The following is a 20379-nucleotide window of genomic DNA, read 5'->3' as shown; positions in this document are numbered from 1 at the left end:
ACTTTTTTTTATGTTTTTAAATCCATGGCATTAAAATCGTCGCCGACTATAACCTACACTCCGGAAATCTCAATTTCCTAACACTGTAGAATACCCGTTTGATACTCAAATAGCTTGTAATTTGTCAATATGATTTACAGTAACGCGATTTCACAACTTAGCTCTATGTTGCCTCTATTACTTACCTACGATGTGGTGTTATAATATGCCTCGTTGAACATCGAATTTACAACGAAAGCTCGTCGGCCTCAGGGAAGAAATGAGTTAATATTAGCTGGATAGTTAAAAAAAAATGCATTTTACTACCAGTTCAAATTCTGACGATATTTTTACTATCTTATTGTCAAGATGTTCAGAAATGATTTTGAAAAGTCATAGAATATCAATCTCAATTTCGTCAAAAAAATGCTAATTTTATTCAAAGTAGTATTTAGATTTGATCGCAGTAACTAGTCATCAGACAGTTTATTTCCTTTTTATATTCTCACTAAATACCGTAAAACACATTTATGCAACCGTAGCGACTCATCCCTATATCCTCCCAAACAACATCTCTCACAGGTAAATATGATGGCCCAGAAATATGCAAGGTCATCTAAGACGGTACAATGTATCGCTATAATTTTCCACGGTGGCTCAGCGCATTATTCGAAGCGAGTTTTCATTGATAATATTCTAGTGATCTTTTTTTTGAAAACTAAGAGTGTAATTATGCAGATATCCCGCTAACACTAAGTTGGTATACAATTTAATCGGTCCCTTTGAATTCTACAAAAATTAGCTGATGCCTCTATTTACGTTTATTCTTGCTAAGTATGTTAGTTACACAAATAGTTCAAAGTATAGTTATATATTAATTATATTTCTTATAATTGTCTATTTTCTCTAGGAGTATATACATCATCGCGGTTTTGTTTAATATGTAGGCTATGTACAAATATGTATATTTATTGCCTGATAAATACACATCATTATTCTGAAGTACCATGTAAAAATTAAAACGTAATTAAAGATTTATTCCAGTGGTTTACTCTTTTTATCACGTACCGTAAATTTAGTTGTGTTAGGATGCTAGGAAATCCTGGTGAAATTGGGCGCCGAACGCGACTCTCTTACGATACCTTGCGACGTGAGCTGAACAATAGTTACATCAGGCATCATTAACCTGGCCCGACTGTGGAATAGAAAACACTCTAATGTAAAAAACATCCATACTTGAACATAAAAACAGTTGTACCTATACTGGTTAGCTATTTCCATATCCGACCGTAACCGTTGAACCTTCGAATCTACATCAGTATCAGAGGAGGGTAACGCCGTAGCTGACGTGTCTATTAACGTTAAATAAGGTATATACAAGACCACAAAGTATATAAATAAAAGAAATGATTGTTCAAAATATTTCTACAACCCCCAGACAAAAATGGTTATGTAACGAACCCTTGTCAAAAAACTAATGTGACCTTTTCCCCAAAACTAGCAAAACACGGGCTAGAACAAAGTGGAGAAACATATTATTCTTCATCATGGCTTGGCATTTTCGAATACTATGTGGTTTCCAATCAAAAAAATTAGCCCAAGCGAATTTTGAAGGGATGTAATAGAATAATAGATTGTGCAAACGCGGTACTTGTACACAAAAATAGATATTTCCCTCCTGAATGTGGCGTTACCACAAATACAAACAAATGGCTTCCTTGGGAACTTCAATTCAATACTTTCTTGATAACTTTTCTCAAGTATGATTAGGGAAAAATAGACTTATGTAAAGATTGTTTGATAATTAGTAACGGGCGCAATAGAATTTCGTTTCAGGTTAAAAGTTCTTCGCATTATGATTTAGTAACATTTTTCGAATGATTTTGTGCGTTGAACCACGGTGCTAACCGCTAATAAATGGCGAAAATCGAAGCAAATAGGTCGAAAAAATAAGATTTCTTAGTTTTGAATGAGCATTTCTAACGCAAAACTACGACTCGCCAATCTTTTCTAGGATACTATCCTATTCAATAACGCGCGCCAGCATGGCATTTCAAAACCTAGGTAGATAGATCACCAATGTCACTGATATTTTGAAATGTCTAAGTGATTACTTCCCAATTCCCTCTAAAACGAGATATAAATAAATTCAACACAATATAATTCTTTGAATAAAGTCATGTTAGAAACGATATTAAAACCATTCTCAAACTAGCAAAACATTTTACTATGCAAATTTGTTACTAATATATACCAGTGAAAATATCATTCAGTTTTCTTCTTTTTAAATTTGTTTGTTGATAAATTTAAATCGTCATCTTGCAAGTCTTTATTTTTGCGCTTTTTCGATTTTCTCTTCACTTTTTTATCTGAATTATTTGAAGATTCCATTTTATTAGAGTCCTTTTTTGTATCAATACTTTTCAGTTTTGATTTTTTCTTCCTTTTCAAAGTCTTATCAGCTTCGGCTGGTTCTGTAGTTTCTGAATCTTCAACTTTTTTCGATTTCTTCTTTTTCTTTATTTTATTTGTTGAATCAACGGTCGAATCATTATCTGTGGCAGTGACGGCTTTTTCTTCCTACATAAAAATTGTGCAATAGTTTTAAAAGTCAGGTATTTGTAGGGAAAAACCAGCTAGCAATATTCTGAATACAGTCGTTCTTGGGCTCCTACGAGAAAGATACTTGAGAAATTTTTTCGCAATAAAATCTCGCATTGCCAAGTGAAGAACAAATCTAAAACCTTGTACCACACTTTGAATTTTGGGGCAATCAATATAATAAATAGCAGTCATTTCTTCAGCTTGAGTCTTATTAAATTGCAATGTAAATTCATATTTGAAGAGTTACTGGAGATGAAAATGACTATACCTGTGCAGTTGTTGTGTCAATAGTGCTATCTTCTTCACTGGGACTTGAAGCAACTGAAGGAGATGAAGCCTGAAAATGGAAAAAAAAATAATTTAAATTCTGGAAAAATTTGGTTTTTATTACCGAAAGCTTGCTAGGATCATCCGCTTTAATGACCCAATGGAACAAGGGTTCGAATTACAGATTAAAAATGTCAGATTCTATGCCCACCCAGGGGCGGACACCCGGGGGGGCGAGGGGGGGCGGTCGCCCCCCCAATAATTTCGCAAAAAAAATTAATACATGTTGTTTCCGCCTTACAAAATTATCATTTCCGAAAAGTGCGATAGTCAAGCGCAATTAAACGGTTAATAGTCACCGATATTATAACTGTTTTCTCACAATAATGTGGACCAGAGCGTCTTCGGAGCACCTCACATTTTCGTGAAACATGCGCGCCCGCACGGGTAATACTCCGTCTTCAAACGCACCGCCGATCACGCGCCACGGTTTTGCACAACTAATTCATTTTTGTACAATTTAATATGATTTCCTCATTGACAAAATCTTTCAATAGTGTTATTGTTGGCACTTGCGAGAGAAGTGAAAGAGGCAAACTGTGTTTCATTACAACAGTTAATTATTATCGCTAAAAAATTAACTAGATCTAAAGTTGTTATAAACAATTTTCACCGCTGGACGTATATTTTCACGTTATGGATTTCGTGCAAGGCCCAGCATAATTTGCGGGCAAAGATCAAAGCATTTACTATGTCGAAAAGTTGAAAAGCGGCAATATAAAATACTAAAAATAAAACTGTAAACAATATAGGTTTTGTTGAGGCCCGCGACAGTCTAAAAACGCTTTTCTCGGCATCGAAAATCGCAAAATTTCACAAATTATGTTTGCTTGACCTTTAAAAACATTTCGTCACTAAAATCGAAACACGGTCAATTGTGAGCGGGATTTGCCTTTTTATCCATTACTTTTAAATTGACGTCGAAAATTTTCGTGTTAACATTAAACAAAGCTGACAACGCGACTTTTCCCCGGTTTGTGATGATATATAAGATAATTAAAGTATATTCGATCCCTTTTTATATTTATTTATGTATTTTTATTGTACTGAAATAACTTTTACTACGTGAGAATTGACAAAAAAGTTATGGATTTTTCGAAAGGTTTTATCTTTAAAAATAATCGAAGTGACAACATTGCGATTGGTGCCAGTGTTACAAGTAAATCTCAAATTTATCGAATTCGCAAAATAGCAAAAATACGGATCAAAACAATATATAAACGGGCAGTTTACCACACATTTTTATGTCCGCGGATTGCCGTCGTGTGTTAGAATGGCTCTTGTTTTGTCGACTCAACCGTAGTTTAAATTGAAGACAATTAAAATAATAAATCAAGACATTTTGAATATGCCCGTATCGGTCTTCGATTGATTACTTTGCACAAGTGAAAAATCATTTTTCGTTGATAAAGTCGGCTCTTTTAACAAGTGGCGTAATCGCGGCGACTGTTCCGCGTGGATTTCGAGGCGGTGAATTTGTATTTTTGATTTACTAGTATACTTTATAATTATTTTCATTGTATGAAGTAAAATTAACTATATGGGATTTTATACCAGATATCGAGATTTTTGTAACGGCGATAACGAGTTCGGAAGATTGCAAAAATAGGTATCAAAATTAAATACATCAGGCAGCTTATCTCATATTTTTATTTCCCCATATCGCCGTGGTACTTTAGTTTAGTAATATTTTTATTTTGACCTAAGAAGTCGCAACCGCGAGTTACGCTGCACACAATTAAATTAATATATAAGGACATTTTAGAATCTCGTGGCTCTCATGGATCGACAGAAAAAACATTATACGCTTAAATAGGCGGCTCTTTTAACTAGCGCGTAATCGCGGTGCTTGTTGCAGACGGCAATGGGATGTTCCGACCTCAAATTTGTTATTTTCTGTTTGTTAGCAAAAGCCGTGGGCTAATTCTCGCGGAATTCAAGAAATTGGTTCAGTGACGCGCAAGTTCCGTGTCCGAGCAAAGCAGCCTAGGTAATCGATATATGAGTAGCAAAATGACATGCTAATACTTAGAGAATGACATCGACAGGTTACTGTTACGTGACGATACACGGCGCGGTGTTTTTCGGTAGGCGATCCAATTTCGCCCCCCCAAAATTATGGAAAGTGTCCGCCCCTGTGCCCACCACCTAATGAATTGTTTTTACTACGTTACCTTCTTTTTAATTGCAGCCATTCTTAGTGCAAAATATTCTTGCACACTTATTGTAGAAGTTACATGATTGGTTGCATTATTTTTTGGGGATTCTTTTTCAGTAGTTTTCTTTTTTTTTGATTTCTTCTTTTTCTTGCTTTCTGGGCAGGATGAAGTGCTGTCTGCATCAGATATTTCATCCTACATGAATCAGAAATAAAGATTTCGCGATCAGCAACAACACAAAAAATCAGTGTTTCCAAAATTGATAATATTTTTATGTTTGAAGCGAATTTGATACAAGAGAATTTTCTTTCAGATATAAATATCGAAAATTTTTTAGGTTTTTATCCATTATAGTACACTTACTCTGAATTAAAAAAGCCAAGAAACATATCAATGGCCCAACCCCAATGTTTAAAAAATAATCACCTCTGACAAATTGATAGGTGTAACAGGCTCACTCTTGGATGCTGTTTTTCCAAATATTGCTGCAAGATCAGTCTCTTTGTAATTGGAAAGGTCTTTACCTAGAAAATAACAACAATCCAGTGTGAAAATGGTGTGATAAAATGGATAGTCTATGCCGAACTGGGAAGATTAATTTCCTTTCAAATAATAGTAGCTACTTAAATATCCCGAGATATCAGGGCCTTGTTTTGGGGCAAAAGGCACGTTTATGACACTTGAAAATTAGCTGATATATTATTCTTCTCTATTTTTACCATACCTCTTGCAAATTTGTGATAATGTACTCTCTTTTGTGATTTAGATTTCTTTTCAAGGCTGGAGACACCTGTGGAATAAACAAAAATGATGTATATATATAGGGACGATATAATATAACGATCTTATCAGCTTCTATTCTTCTTGACAAAAATAAGAAAATCTAACTTATTCTAGTACTTTATAGATTACCTCTATCACTATTTTGGCTAGCAAAGTTAATTTTAAAACTTGTAGCAAAGGTGAAATGGGTAGCAATGCATTGTGTGGCATGCGACCTTGGATGTTTTGCAAATTTTTTTCTGCCTTCATATTACAGCAAACAAATTACTGGTTAACTTGATCACATTGTTTTAATAGGAAGGCACATTAGTACAAGTTGCATAGAAAATGTTTGAAATAGAAATTTTTAATAATAAAAATGACCTGTTTTGTAACATATCATGATATACGAATATACTTCAATTTTATGCGAAAATGGAAGATTTCGAAGTGTTATTGTGAAAAGTGATCTTGTTTGATCAACATAGATTTTTGAATACAACAAAATGGTGTAAACAAAACTCATAAATGATATCAAATTTATAGTTGGTCATGAAGCAAGACTGCAATACATTCATTTTTTTCTGATTTTTTTTATCCCATCTTCAAATTGCCATACAAGTATTGAGGCAAAGTGATTGTTATTTATAGTACATAATCTCAAAAATATGAATAAATAATTAAGTTCTCGAATATACCATTCATGTTTTTCACGTCAGTTTGATCGGAGTGATGATTGTTCAATTGTGCTAGTAAATCTGCAAAGTCATCCTGATGAGCAACCCAATTTTGCTGTCAAATAGGAATTCAAATGAAATATTCAAAATATAACTATTAAACATTATAGGGGTTCAATTATTGTATTAGCTTTCCGGAGAAAGATATAAACATGTGATTTGGTGATCTACTAGTCTGAATATAAGTTACCTAAACCTTCATCCTGGGACTGGCACCCTCCGCAGTGACTAACTACTCTAATTTTAACTATAAAATGAATGAAATTGTGAACCCACTTCTTGCTTTATCGAACATCCAACTCCACGATTATCATTTTTATGTTTAATTTTAATGTGTGCGATTCTCCCATCTTCATTCGCTCCCAGTCCCTGAAATATTTGGGAGCAAAGTAAAGAAAATGCTATTCATTACAGAAGATTGCAGAATTATATCATTCTATGATGATACTAATACGGGTCTTACTACTTACTGAATACAGCGCGAAACACCGCAAAGAGCGCAAAACAGCGCAAAATAGCGCGAAGCAGCGCAAAACAGAGGAAACCAGCGCGAAACAGAAGGAAACCAGCGCAAAACAGAAGGAAACCAGCGCAAAACAGAGGGAAACAGCGCAAAAAAGGAGACGCAGTCATTACCACCTCCTGCCACGAAAGAACCACGGCGCCTCTCGCCATGGTTTTATGGCGCTATTTCCGGCATATTTACAAGGTTATGTACCGGATTATAGGTCATCATGCGAAATTTTATCTACCTTTTTGGTGCTCCAGAAGTATGTGCAATATGTCGCACAACCAGAATCCGCTACACACACACACACACACATACAATTTCAGGTTGTGCGCCATCTTGGTGCACATACTTCTGGAGGTCCCCTTTTACCTAACCCTAACCCTAAAGCCAACCATATCCATATGGAAAATGTTCTAAATTATGGTACCCAAAATGTGTCACCAGCAGGGGCATACCTGCCATTACAGCATTACTGACTACATACGTTGGTTTGTGATTTTAATTTGCTGCCGTGGTACTCCAACTCAAAACAAGGTGCCCCGAACTCATTGCAAAATTTTTTTCTGCTTCACACTGTTTCCCTCTATTTCGCGCTGTTTTGCGCGGTTTCCACACTGTTTTCCTTTGTTTTGCGCTGTTTCGCGCTCTTTGCGGTGTTTCGCGCTGTATTCAGTAAGTACAGAAGTAGTAAGACCGTACTAATACTGCTGTTTGCATTTTCATCATTTTTGCAATAATACACAAAAAACTATTAAAAGTTGAACCAATGAAGTTAGATAATGGTAATGGAGTAAAAGGAAAATTGTTGATTTGATTCACTCAATAAAGGTCTCATCGAATTCTAGCACTGGTATTTACTATCGACGGCTATCCATCACTTTACACAAAATACACCTTCAAAACCAATTATCTATTTATGGTGGCATTATCACTGAGTCAATACGATAGTACTGTACCTATAGTACGGTACCGGTAACGATATGGCATATTCTAGTGCTGTAGTGCTGGTTGAAGTCAAAAAAATTATTAAATTTGTATACACAAAAATCATGAAATTGCAGAAAGAAAGATAAGCAGTTGACTGTGACCATACGGTACCGTACCTTGCCTTTGGTCCAACCCATTCTTTCAAGCATTTTCACACCAAATTTGTTTTCGTCTTTTGACCAGTTTGTGCCATTTGGGTCTATTGACCACTTTTTCTTATCTCGACCTGAAATATAAAAATATGTTAGAACGTTTAGAAGTTCAACTAGCCAAGACTACAATACACAAATCAAACAAATGCTGCATTTCATTTTCAAAAACTGGTTCTCCTCCAAGGTAAATCCTTACTGTACCTGTACCTACGGCACTGACTTAATTAAGTATATTTAACTAGGTCAAATGCTGGTACCCGGTACGCCGTTGTTTCAGTGTTTGTTTGTAGCCAACGCTAGAAATGAACATCACATGAAATTTTCGCTGAATAGCAAAAATCTACTTACTTTCTGCAAGCATTGACATGTTGTGAATCCCTGTCAGTCCTTTCGCTTGTTACAATCAACAACGCCGAAAACTAGGTAAAACGGACTATTTCGTGGACGTCCGCGCTTGCCAGCATGTGGTCATTGACTGTGCAGCGCTTCACATGTGGTTCGAGTCGTTTTCCGGTTACCTAGCATATTTGAAATCTGATGGTCTTGTTCGATTATGTGACTTTTATTATTATTATGATGATGCCTTCAGACACAATAAATTAGTGGAAATCATAAAAACGATCATTAAGTCAGCAGAGTTGGAACAATTACATTAATTCAGTTCAATTACAATTATTTACTCCCTTAAATGTTTCAATTACATTACAATTCCTCTGTGCAAAAAATATCAAATTACATTTACAATTATAACATTTTGGTTCGTATTCACATTTTCACTTGCTCAAAAACTGTCTGATTGCGCTTGATGAAGATTAGACAGCAAAAAGTTTCTGACCCCAATAAATTTCTTCTTGCCGTATAAAAGTTAAAAAAAACTCGTACTGACGAGGCTGCTGTTGCTGTTAGTCCCAAATAATTCTTGGCTAAAGAAGCAAGCGTGGGAAATTCTTCTTATTTATTTTCCAATACATTAATGAGTCTTCATCAAATTGCAGATTTTTTTCTCCCAAATATCTATCTACTTCACTTGATTTCCTTGGTCTTTTCTTTTTAAATCTTCTGCCATCGCTGAGAAGAAGTAGTCTAAAAAAATGACTTGTTAGGTGGTTGGCTATGATCAACCTTAGCCTTCATCGTGTTTTTCTGGTGTTTTCTTTTGAAATTCATATATTTAGGATATAGATGGGGATAACATCTCTTCAAGTGCGTGATCAAGTTTGACGAGCTTTGGTTGAGAACTTAACTTTCTTTTTGCAGTGATTACAGCATGCCTCAGTGCTGCTCAAAGATTTAAAAAAAAACTGACATTGGTGCAGGAAATGGTTCAACACAGATTTCGGAAGAGTTTGTTTGATGTTCATCTTTTCTTAAAATACCAAGATTTAGTCTATTTGAAAGTGTAATTGAGCCGAAATTTGAGCAAATTACAGTTACAATTACACAGAATGAAAATGCCTCCATTACATTACAATTACATGAAAAACTGTAATTAATTACATCAATTACAACTGATCCAACTCTGTAAGTCAGTTCGCTGAGTTGTCATAAACAAAGAGAAACATGTTTCATCCCCCGTGTTTCCCCGAAAATAAGATAGGGTCTTATTACAATTTTCTTTCGAAATATAACACTAGAGCTTATTTTTTATCAAAAACAAAATCACAAAGTAGAGAATTACGAGATTTCCCAATATACAATTGAAAACCAATATTCATTTACCTATAAATTACACGTTTTAGATAATCAACGTGTAGGGAAGATTCTTGTTGAGGACTAGGTCGAAAAAAAAATCGCGCCATCGACTAGGTCTCTCTCTAGGAGGGTTTATTTTCGGGGAAACATGGTAACTCGCTAGGAGGCGGGGGGCATGTCCGAATTGCACTTTAAAAATGCACGAGATGCAAGTCTGGGCGTGTTCCGAACCGACCGGAGGATAAATTGAAAGAAAAAAAAACGACGATCAAAACGTTCTGACGGGACATGGCATCGCAAAAAAATTGAGAAGGATTCACCTCTACCTTTGACGGAAAAAAACAAGATGGCGACGATTAGAAATGCCCAATCCTAATAGCAACGATAAAAGTAATACTGAGTACTGACAATGATAATAAAGAGGCATTGGAATTTCCATCGCTAGTAGGTATAAATGGTTAAAGTGATACATCCGCTAACCGTCCTGGCATAGGTGTCTTGATATTTATTTTTGCGGATCCGCTTACAATGGAAACATCTCGTTAAGTTTTGGGTGGCTCTAAAAAGAGCCGTTGTGATTGGCAAAACTTATAACAGCTTATTTGGAGCTGGTGTACTTTGTCACGGCCTTGGTTCCCTCAGAAACTGCGTGTTTTGCAAGTTCACCGGGAAGAAGCAAGCGAACTGCGGTTTGCACTTCGCGACTGCTGATGGTACGCCTTTTGTTGTAATGCGCAAGTCGAGAGGCCTCGCCACAGATTCTTTCGAACAGGTCGTTTACGAAAGAATTCATGATGTTCATGCTTCTCCTGGAGATGCCGGTGTCTGGGTGAACCTGCTTCAGAACTTTGTAGATGTAAATGCCGAAGCTTTCTTTGCGCTTCCTTCGAGCTTTCCTGGCATCCTTTTTGGCATTGACTTGTTTCACAACCTTCTTTGCTCCTTTTGTGGGGGCCATTTCCGCTATACGTGTTTGTATAATCAAAAACGAAGTATGACGGTAATCGGAGACATGCCTTATTTATAGGCTTTGGTATGCAAATTAGGGGTATTCTGAAGATTTGCTGAACTTTTCCCCGGGTGGTTTACGCGGCCGATAGTAGTCTTCGCCCACGCACATCTACCTTGAATGTTGTTCTTGATAAATATTTTTTTCAGGTTCGCGAGACATAGATTATTTCGATCACTCTATTTGTTACACATAAGATAAAATATAGAGATTTCTAGTTGTCAAGCCAAACCTCGCATCGAGTTCACTTACAAACACAAAAAACGCATGTAAACTATAAAGGATCAAATATCATAACAATGAAAAATACACGAAGATATCGTTTGGGCTGTTGTACATTAGAAACTTCATAACTAATAAGTTAAATTTTATCAATTAGCATCGTTATGTTTCCAGTTTTGGTTAGAATTGTTCAGCCTGCAGACGAGCACATCTAAAATATGCGTACAACTCGCATATAACTTTAATGAACTAAGACCATCGCACCAACTTAATCCAGAACCCTTGGCTGCTTATTTAAATTTTAAAATAAATCCGAAACTAAGCCAGTCAACCATTATGATATAATCTAAAGTTTTCATGTTCTACACTTTTGTTTGAAAAACTGTAAATAATAATATTGACTCTAGGAATTACAGTTCGAGGTTCAAGTATCAGTTGGGCTATAAGCAGTGGTGGGATTCAGCCGGTTCGCACCGTTTCTATAGAACCGTCTCACGGAATTTTATGAGATCAGCATACCGGTTAGCATTATTTAAAAAAACATGTAACAGAACCGGCCGAAAAATATGATTTTTGTGATGGAACCGGCTGACAAAAAATTTGAATCCCACCACTGGCTATAAGTTATAAAAAATAACCGACTTAAAAAAATTATAGTGTAGAATAGAGATGTACCGAGACCACTTTTGTCGCCGATACCGATCCGATACCAGCTAAAAAGGCCGATACTGATACGCCGATATTCAAAAACGACCGATATTCCGATATTATGTAACTATTAGGCTACCTCAAGTGTAATTTTTACCTTTCAGCCTTATTAATAGTGCACATTATTTCGGATCAAAAAAGAGTAATATATATATTTATATACATATCACACACATTAAGTAGTATTAAGAAGTAGATGTTTGAGATCCAAATGCGTTAATTGATTCAGATGCACTGGCGCTAGTAATCTCAGTGTTCAAATAGATTTATTAGAAAACTAATAGAATTTGGCTAATGTTGGTGGTAAAACAAATAAATGTTCAGCCTACTTACCGTATGAAACTGATACATTGAGTTACATGCGCAGGAAGGATTTTGTGCCAATATAACGTCATATTTTATATTTTAAATATTGGAGCATGCACTAATATTCGATCGATATATTTTTTCATAATTACCATGTAATATTAAAAATTTTGATATAAAAATTTGGCAGTGAAATTACTAAAATTGATTGAGCCAGTTTTGCTAATAAATGGCTAAAAACAGGTCAAAATCCGATTCCCGTTTCTACTAGCCGGGGTGGGGACGTGCATGGCTCATAGTTCACGACCTATCCAAGCAAAAAATAATTTCAAGATTAGTATTTTAACCTATTTTTTAAAACATTCTGGATCATATTATTGAGAAGCTAAATATATCGGAAATATCGGTCTAAATGTAGCCGATACCGATGCACTACCGAAAAATTGGCCGATACATCTCTAGTGTAAAATCGCGTGTCAGCAAATATCAATCCACGCGAGACTTAAAACAGCAGTTCTTACCAGTATGACATGAAAACAACTAGGAAGAGAAACTTAGCGCATAACTTCTCTGGGTCTGGCCAAAGCGTATATATAATATGAATTACTGTTCAAAAAAGCAACAAACCTGGTTAAAATATATTCAGGACTCACTTCATAACAAAATTAAAATTGTAAAGACTGTTACGTCACGATCCACAGGATCCAAGTATTATTGTTTGGCAATAATATTGTTGCCACGTGTAGGCGCTGTTAAGTCGAGTTCGCCGCCATTAATGGATATTGCACCATACTTTGCTGCTGTTTTGCTGCCAAGTCAAGTTTTTAAAGTTTCTTTGTGTTGGTATTATTGTGATTTAATTATTGCTGTTTATTGTGTTTATCTTGTAGATGACTTAGACATCTAAATTAGTTAGTAAGTGGATCTATTGGGTTGTTGCCCTTGGTGTTAAGATATTGAGCCGTACATTTGTTACTGTGAAGAAATTGTACTGATGTTTCCAGAATGTATTATGCAATGATTTTTGGGTAAGAATGCTAGTACTTTAAGTTGCATAATTTGAAGTTCACTGATGTATGTGTTTTCTTACCCGGTGTCATAAATATTATCGGTATGTTATTTATATTTGGATCATTGCTGAATTTGGTATTATTTAGTTTTATAAGTGTTCTAAGACATATTATTTTGTTTTAGAAAACCGTCTTCCATCTTTCATTTCCGTCTATTGTGATGTTTGTGTATTGCTGAGCATTTCATGTTATGCTTCGAATTACAATTTCATTACAAGTTTTCAACAATTGGTTGTGTTTGGACAAGGATTTGGGAGATGCGTTTTCGATTTGTTAGTTTTTCCTATGTGACGCCTTGTGCTACCGGGTCACGTTGAAAGGGAGGTTACAAAGACTTTATGGATACTGTGTATTAAAATTTTCCGCGACGCCCTAAGCGCGACTCTTATCGGGTCTTACGATCAAAAACGGCATTGTTATGCGTGCGCGCCGCTCCTCTGATCCGATGTATTCTATCGAAATCGTGACATTTATGTTTCGCCTTAATTTTTTAATTGTGGTTCGCATCAAAAGTCTAAAAAAGTACAATATATATGATACTTTGTGTGAAACTAGTGTACTCCTTGCGACGCCTAAAATTTATGGAAGCCATGAGTGCTAAAAGCCTCTGGAGGGAACCACGGGCTATAAAAGGTTTGGAACCACTGCTATACACAGTTAGGGTACGCTTCTTGTGGGGCAATCGGAATCATCTCGCACTATTCGTGTACCACCTGCTCAGGGAATTTTAACAAGTATATCGCGCTCATCTCCATTAGTTTTAAACTGTGAAATTGGCGATCAAGCGTTTCCATGCTACTTATTTCAACCTCTCGCGACATCCAAATGCATAATTCATGCGTAAATGCCCAGTTTCAAAGCCATTGCTGGGTCTGGCGAAGTAAACGCCGTAATTTCTAAGACGCCAAATAAAAATCTGATGCGAAAGGAGAGCCGAGTAAATACGGCGTGTAACGTTACTTCTTTTGGAGAGCAGACTACTGGTATTAATAGGCAGGCAATATCAATCATTGTTGTTCCAAAAATCGGATTAACAGCTTGTTAGATTGTGAGTGGCTCTGAAAAGAGCCGTTGTAATTGATAATCAGGTTTCTGTTTACTTGGAGCTGGTGTACTTTGTCACCGCCTTGGTTCCCTCCGAAACGGCGTGTTTTGCAAGTTCACCGGGAAGAAGCAGGCGAACTGCAGTTTGTACCTCGCGACTGCTGATGGTACGCCTCTTATTGTAATGTGCAAGTCGAGAAGCCTCGCCAGAGATTCTTTCGAACAAGTCGTTAACGAAAGAATTCATGATGTTCATGCTTCTCCTGGAGATGCCGGTGTCTGGGTGCACCTGCTTCAGAACTTTGTAGATGTAAATACCAAAGCTTTCCTTGCGCTTTCTGCGGTATTTCCTGGTGTCCTTCTTGTTAGGGACCTGCTTCGCGACCCTCTTTGCTCCCTTTGTCGGTGCCATCGTAGTTCCTCGTGTTTGTAATATGTGAGACGAAGTGTGCTGGGTCAGGTTGACTTAGGATATTTATCCCATTAAATATGCAAATTAGATGAATGAATTGATGTCGATACTGCGCGAACTGCTATAGTTCATGACGTAACAATATACACGAATCCGTTAACCAATCGTATCGTAGCAGACGTGAACAAATAGCGCAGTGTAAATATTAAATTGGAAGTCTTCTAAGCAGACCTAAACGAAGTGGCCAAGGTAGTGTACATAATAAATTAAAAGTTTCCTCATACGTATTACTTTTTCATACATACTCTTTATCCGTTTCCGCAATGCACTATAATTCACGGATGGCGAACTGCTGACGAGCGGTTCCGAAAGCCGTGTGAAAAAAGTATCGCAAAATGTACTAACATTTCAGTAAGGTAATTATCAGTGAACGTTTATAATAAGGTCGGCAATTTAACGTTGTTTCCACGTTTATGTCATAACACCACAATCGGATTGTTTATTTACAGGTTAGCATATATTTGCGTCTGCTGTTCCAGTTTAAAACAGCACTTTCTTTCGGAGACGGATGAACCAGCAGAAGGTTTCAGGGAGTATCCATTATTGTACTCCTTAAAATTTTGTAAAAACTTCACAAACTAAGTTCGAACGACAGTAACGGAAAGTTAAGTTCATGCGTCTAGTCCGATCGTATCGCGTGCGCTGTGTTCACGTCCAAATCAAATACTACCATCTTCTTTTAATCGTATTTCAGTAACTTAAGATAGTACACGTAGAATGCTAATTCGTTCCTGCGCGTGTTACCTTGAATCGTTTCAAGTATTCAAGAAAAAAATTGATAGCGGCCTTGACTGATGAAACAACATACAGATCAAACATTTCTTATCTTCCGTGACCGTGAACTTGCCTTAAGGATGACAGATCAAACAATGACTATAAAAAGCTACCTTCCATAACAAATTAAATACAGTATATATCGGTATTTTCTAAATGAGATAACAGTAACGATTTCATAGCAATAAACAATGAGGGCAACGTCTTACAGTTTGACGTAAATGGGTTATGTAACGTGTCTTCCAACGTTACGCAACGAACCGCAAACGACGTGATGTATTTTTAAGCTCTTATCTTGAAACCTAAGTAAATAGTCGTGTATATAGTGTCTTGAATTTTATGTAATATACGGAAGAACAAAAGTTCGGATTGGGAGGGGTTGTATAGGTATAAATGCAAGTTTCTCTTATTAACGATCAGAAACTTTTTAATCTGGAAACGACGTAAAAACCATCTTGAAACAGAATTTTGTATTTATAAAAATAATTACTAATGGTGAAGAACCAACGTTGCATTTTAAAATATATCTAATCACTTCAGTTACATAATCACGCTGAATCAACCAAAAACATTACAATTGCTTTGAACATTTAAAGTATATATCATGAATTTCTTTTTAGAAAAACCGATAACAGATACAAACAAATTTTTGATTTAAACCATATTTGATCGTTATGGTAATTTAAATCTGTAATTGTTCATGCTGGATTATTTGACTCATCAACAATAATAACGTTCAATAAATCTCGTAACATTAAAAAATATGTATCGGCGATTAAAGGTAATTTCAGTGGCGCCAATAATTTCGCAAAGCATTTTTGCGGCCCGCGTCGTGGTTGATATTTTTCCAGAAAAAAAACTAGAATAGTATGATGTCAACTATGAGTTTCATCGTGTTATTTAACATCAAGAGTCCGGTACAACAAACTGCTAGAACTAAAACAAAAATTCCCCCGTCATTCCAATTTACCACGTTCATCTTTTATTCTATTGTAATAATTAAAGGACCTCCTGATTAAATTCTAAATTCAATCATTTCATTTCGCGTTTTTATTATGACGAAATAAACAAGTTTCGGTCAGATCATGGAAGTGTACAGTAGTGAATCATTTGTTGATTATGAATCATATGTGCAGTTAACGCAAAACTAGATTATTATAGTCTTATGGATCATTACACATGGAAAAATACTATGTTTATACTGAAACTATTCGTCACAAAAAGTTGTTTCATGTCTCGCTTGCTGTAAGATTCAAGGGTAATTTCAACAAATATATTCAGATTTACTTTGTTAATTTTTGTATAACAATTTTGGAACCTCCTAAAGTATGCGCATCAAGATGGCGCACAACCTAAACATAGCATGTGTGTACCGGTCAGGATTCAGGTTGTGCGACATCCTGGTGCGCATACTCCTGGGGCACCCAATTTTGTATATAATTTGATAGTTTTGCGGCCCACGTCGTCAATAAATTTCAAGAAGTGGCCCGCGACATATTTTGAGTTGGGTACCCCTGGTTCACGGCATCAATAACATTAATGATAAGGCTTATACATTTCAAAGCATTCTAATACGATTTAGATACGCCAGATAAAGTTGAGTCGTATTCTTCAGATATAAATCATAAGTTTTTTGGGTGGTTATATTTTTGACCGAATTAACTCAATCAACAACAGGAGTATTGACCTCAAGTTTGTGGTTTGACGTAAATTGGTTATATAATAAGAAATGTTACGCAAGGTTCGTTTTCATTGACCAACTTTCTGTAATCAAACCTTGTTTATGTTTTCTGCATAAAGTATATAATTCTATTTCCTATCGCTTGACGATCAATGAAAGTGCAAGATGGCGACCAGAGTTTCAAATAAGGTCGTCGAATTTGAAAATTTTATCTTTTTCCTAAGTTTTGAGAAAACACATCAAAAGAAAGTAAGCTAACCGGTTATATCGGGATCTATAGATTCTATAGTATTTATACACTGTATAAAACAAATATGTATCTTTGTTATGTGCGGGGTAGTGAGAGGTAGGAAATCGGAGCAAACTTATTAAAATTGCCGCGAAAATATAAATTGTCGAGAAACATGGGAATACATATTTTTTTTTTCATACGCACGCTGAAAATGTAAAAAAAAGAAAAATATTTTAACATTGAAATAAAAAAAAATAAGGCAATAACAAAAACATACTTCACCTAATAAACCGATGAATAAACTTTTGACGACAGGTCATGTATCACCTCATTGTTAACTTATTGTGACAAGTTCCGATTGAAAATTTGCATACGCGTATAATATGGCATTACGCCACAACAATAGGCACGTTATTGGACTTGTAAATTGTGCCTAATGATATGTATAACTTAAGGTTGGCTCACGACTTAATACGCAAAGAAGATTATAGACGTGATTTCTGTTATGAATACAGTTTTCTTCAAACGTGGATACAGATTGACACGTTTCATAATAGATTGCACAATAGAGATTGGATGACGTATAAGGACGGAAGAATACCGTATATAAACTATGATATATTTGTCTGTTTTTGATTCACAGTACTTGATAGACGTTTCCACTCGTGAATTGGGTCATACAATAAATATCTCATCGAAGGTCAGCACGTTCCAACAAAAATGTTATTTAGAGTTCCGACTAAACTTTATGTTCGAGGATAGGAGATATATCTGACCAACACCCTCGCTGGGAGCCGACTATAAGTCATGAGAAGTATTCCATCATTATTGCTTCAATAGCATCTCTATCAAATAGGAACATATATTTCGTATGGCCAGATCGTTGGTGTATAAAATTATATTTTTCGCATCTAGATCATTTCCGGCTTTTAGAGATACCATATATATTTCATATTACCTACGACCAGTAAGTGAATTTTGTGACGATTCTATACATATTTTACTTTACAGATTAATTTAATGTTAATGAAAATCAATTTCAAGGTCACACCTTGTTATGAAATAAAGTATTTCAAGATTTTGTTTGCTGTATGAAATTATTAAACATTGTATTAAAATCTTATGCAGGGTTTCCATCAAGATTGGGACAACTTGTAAATATGTAATTAAGTGAATTTACTGATTTTTCTGCAGTGTGTGTAATATCACGTGGCATGTTGCATAAAACGCATTGTTATGTATAAATCGTGTATGTCGATTAAAGACAGTGGACGACCTCGTGAGATTAATTGAAATATCAGTCGCGAAAGTATAAACATTACGGACTATATAACCACGTTTAGTAATCAAAAACCTGTCTAACAATTCGTACAATGCCGGGCTGTTGACTTGTTTTCTTGGCTTAGTAAAAAACGAACCAAGTTCACATGTGAACATCTGTTTTTTTCGAATAATATGTTCTTTTGCTATACAAGCATACGCTTTCCAAATCTCAGTATTCGTATAGACATACAACTGTTTGAGTTTTCAGAAATTAGTAAGGATTTATTTCTTAAATTAAGATAAGTAAAAGTAGCATAACCTAATTCAAGGTCTACTCAGATGAGGATGCAAGGAATTTAATCTAATTAATAGCAACAGCCAAGTTTTAGGAAAATAATATGCAAGAAGAAACTTGTTGGGTAGCAGTTTTTCGAGAACAAAATTTTACGTCAATGTAGATTCGACTTAGATTTAGAATTTTCGTAAAATTGATTGCAAGTCGTCGGTGTGGCGCTTCCTGCTAAGCGTTACTAACACTCTCGATACCGCGTCGCTGATTTCCCCGCGTGGTTCCGATCCCGTTTGGGATAACTAGCTACGAGAGGATTGTTGGACTCCTCGCCGTAGGGTGGTATGTTCGCGTAACCGCTGGTCGGTCACGGCTTCCTGCCTTATCATGTCCATGCATCTGAAACAAATTACTGGCCAACTAGTCCTATACCGGTCATGGACTTGTAACCGGGCAAGAAGCCGTGGTTTGCCATAGGATTGAACCGTCTGACCGGTCCTGCCCTCTCCTGGAATAATTATTTAAATCTTATGTATATTCAAGTTCTGAGCGGACGATTTTTTCCGAGAACGCATTATCGTCGCTCTCTACACCAATTCCGCATTCGCGCAAAAATCCGTTCCCGCAAACGTATATTTTGGTAAACGTCAATCAAGCAGAAACAGCAACCCACGCTTACCAACTAAGCACCAGTCAATGTGTGCGAACGAAGCCGGAGGAATGGTCATATGACGAGCCGATGGGTTATGAATTGTAATCTGTAGCGACGTTGTGTAAATTGAGACAGAAAATACATTAAACAATCTGTCCCAAGCTCTCTTTTTGGCTTTTTAAAATAAAAAATAAATTAAATTAAATTTTGCGAGCAATAAGAAAAGGGTGACGCGAAATTCTCCAACCATATTAATATAAATTACAGCATAACGTACAGCGTTAACAATATTACTCATGAGTATTTTCTCTGCTTATTGCATTTTAGTGGTAGCTATGCTCTGAGATGATATTTTCCCTTTTAATTCAGCTCGTGTGACCTTGCTTGGAGCAATATTCGACAAAATGTCCCAAATTATAATCTTACACACGTTGCTTCTAAAAACAAAGCTGGCATGAAACGAATACATCCCTACTGCACAATGTTTTGCAGTTGGAAATTATATTCAAAAATGTCCTAAGGAAGGCATACGCGAAGCCGTTGTTCAGCAACAACCAATGTGGTATATAACCCGCAATTCGGGTTTATGAGCAAAATACCAAAGAAATGCCGTTATATGAACTGATAACCTTCGCCGATGGGGTCAATACTATCTGAGTTTAAATATCTATTTCCGAATTCTTATTCTCCCTATAATAAAGAGAGAGCCAGAGTTCTGGGAGTCACGTGTTAGCGCATGCGCCTTGA

At 36.0% G+C, this 20379-nt stretch overlaps 2 protein-coding genes across 2 annotated transcripts; both read right to left on the bottom strand.

The window, feature by feature from the left end:
• Nucleotides 1-2142: 2142 nt before the first annotated feature.
• LOC120333628 (PIN2/TERF1-interacting telomerase inhibitor 1-like) lies at nucleotides 2143-8724 on the bottom strand. The gene is made up of 9 exons (XM_039400966.2): nucleotides 8567-8724; nucleotides 8183-8292; nucleotides 6845-6937; nucleotides 6530-6623; nucleotides 5794-5859; nucleotides 5496-5593; nucleotides 5085-5264; nucleotides 2852-2920; nucleotides 2143-2559 (listed from the first exon to the last, which is right to left on the bottom strand). The coding sequence occupies exons 1-9, from the start codon at nucleotides 8583-8585 to the stop codon at nucleotides 2245-2247; spliced, it is 1044 nt and encodes a 347-aa protein (XP_039256900.1). The 5' UTR covers nucleotides 8586-8724; the 3' UTR covers nucleotides 2143-2244.
• Nucleotides 8725-9439: 715 nt separating this feature from the next.
• LOC144432463 (histone H2B type 2-F-like) lies at nucleotides 9440-11059 on the bottom strand. The gene has a single exon (XM_078120628.1). It carries the CDS (start codon nucleotides 10866-10868, stop codon nucleotides 10509-10511), a length of 360 nt encoding a protein of 119 aa, XP_077976754.1. The 5' UTR covers nucleotides 10869-11059; the 3' UTR covers nucleotides 9440-10508.
• Between the last annotated feature and the right edge of the window lie 9320 nt (nucleotides 11060-20379).

The sequence above is a fragment of the Styela clava genome, chromosome 15 (assembly GCF_964204865.1).
Source record: "Styela clava chromosome 15, kaStyClav1.hap1.2, whole genome shotgun sequence".
In the NCBI taxonomy this organism is placed as follows: Eukaryota; Metazoa; Chordata; class Ascidiacea; order Stolidobranchia; family Styelidae; genus Styela; species Styela clava.
The sequence above is the reverse complement of the archived record's forward strand: the minus strand, read 5'-3'. Positions and strand labels throughout refer to the sequence as shown.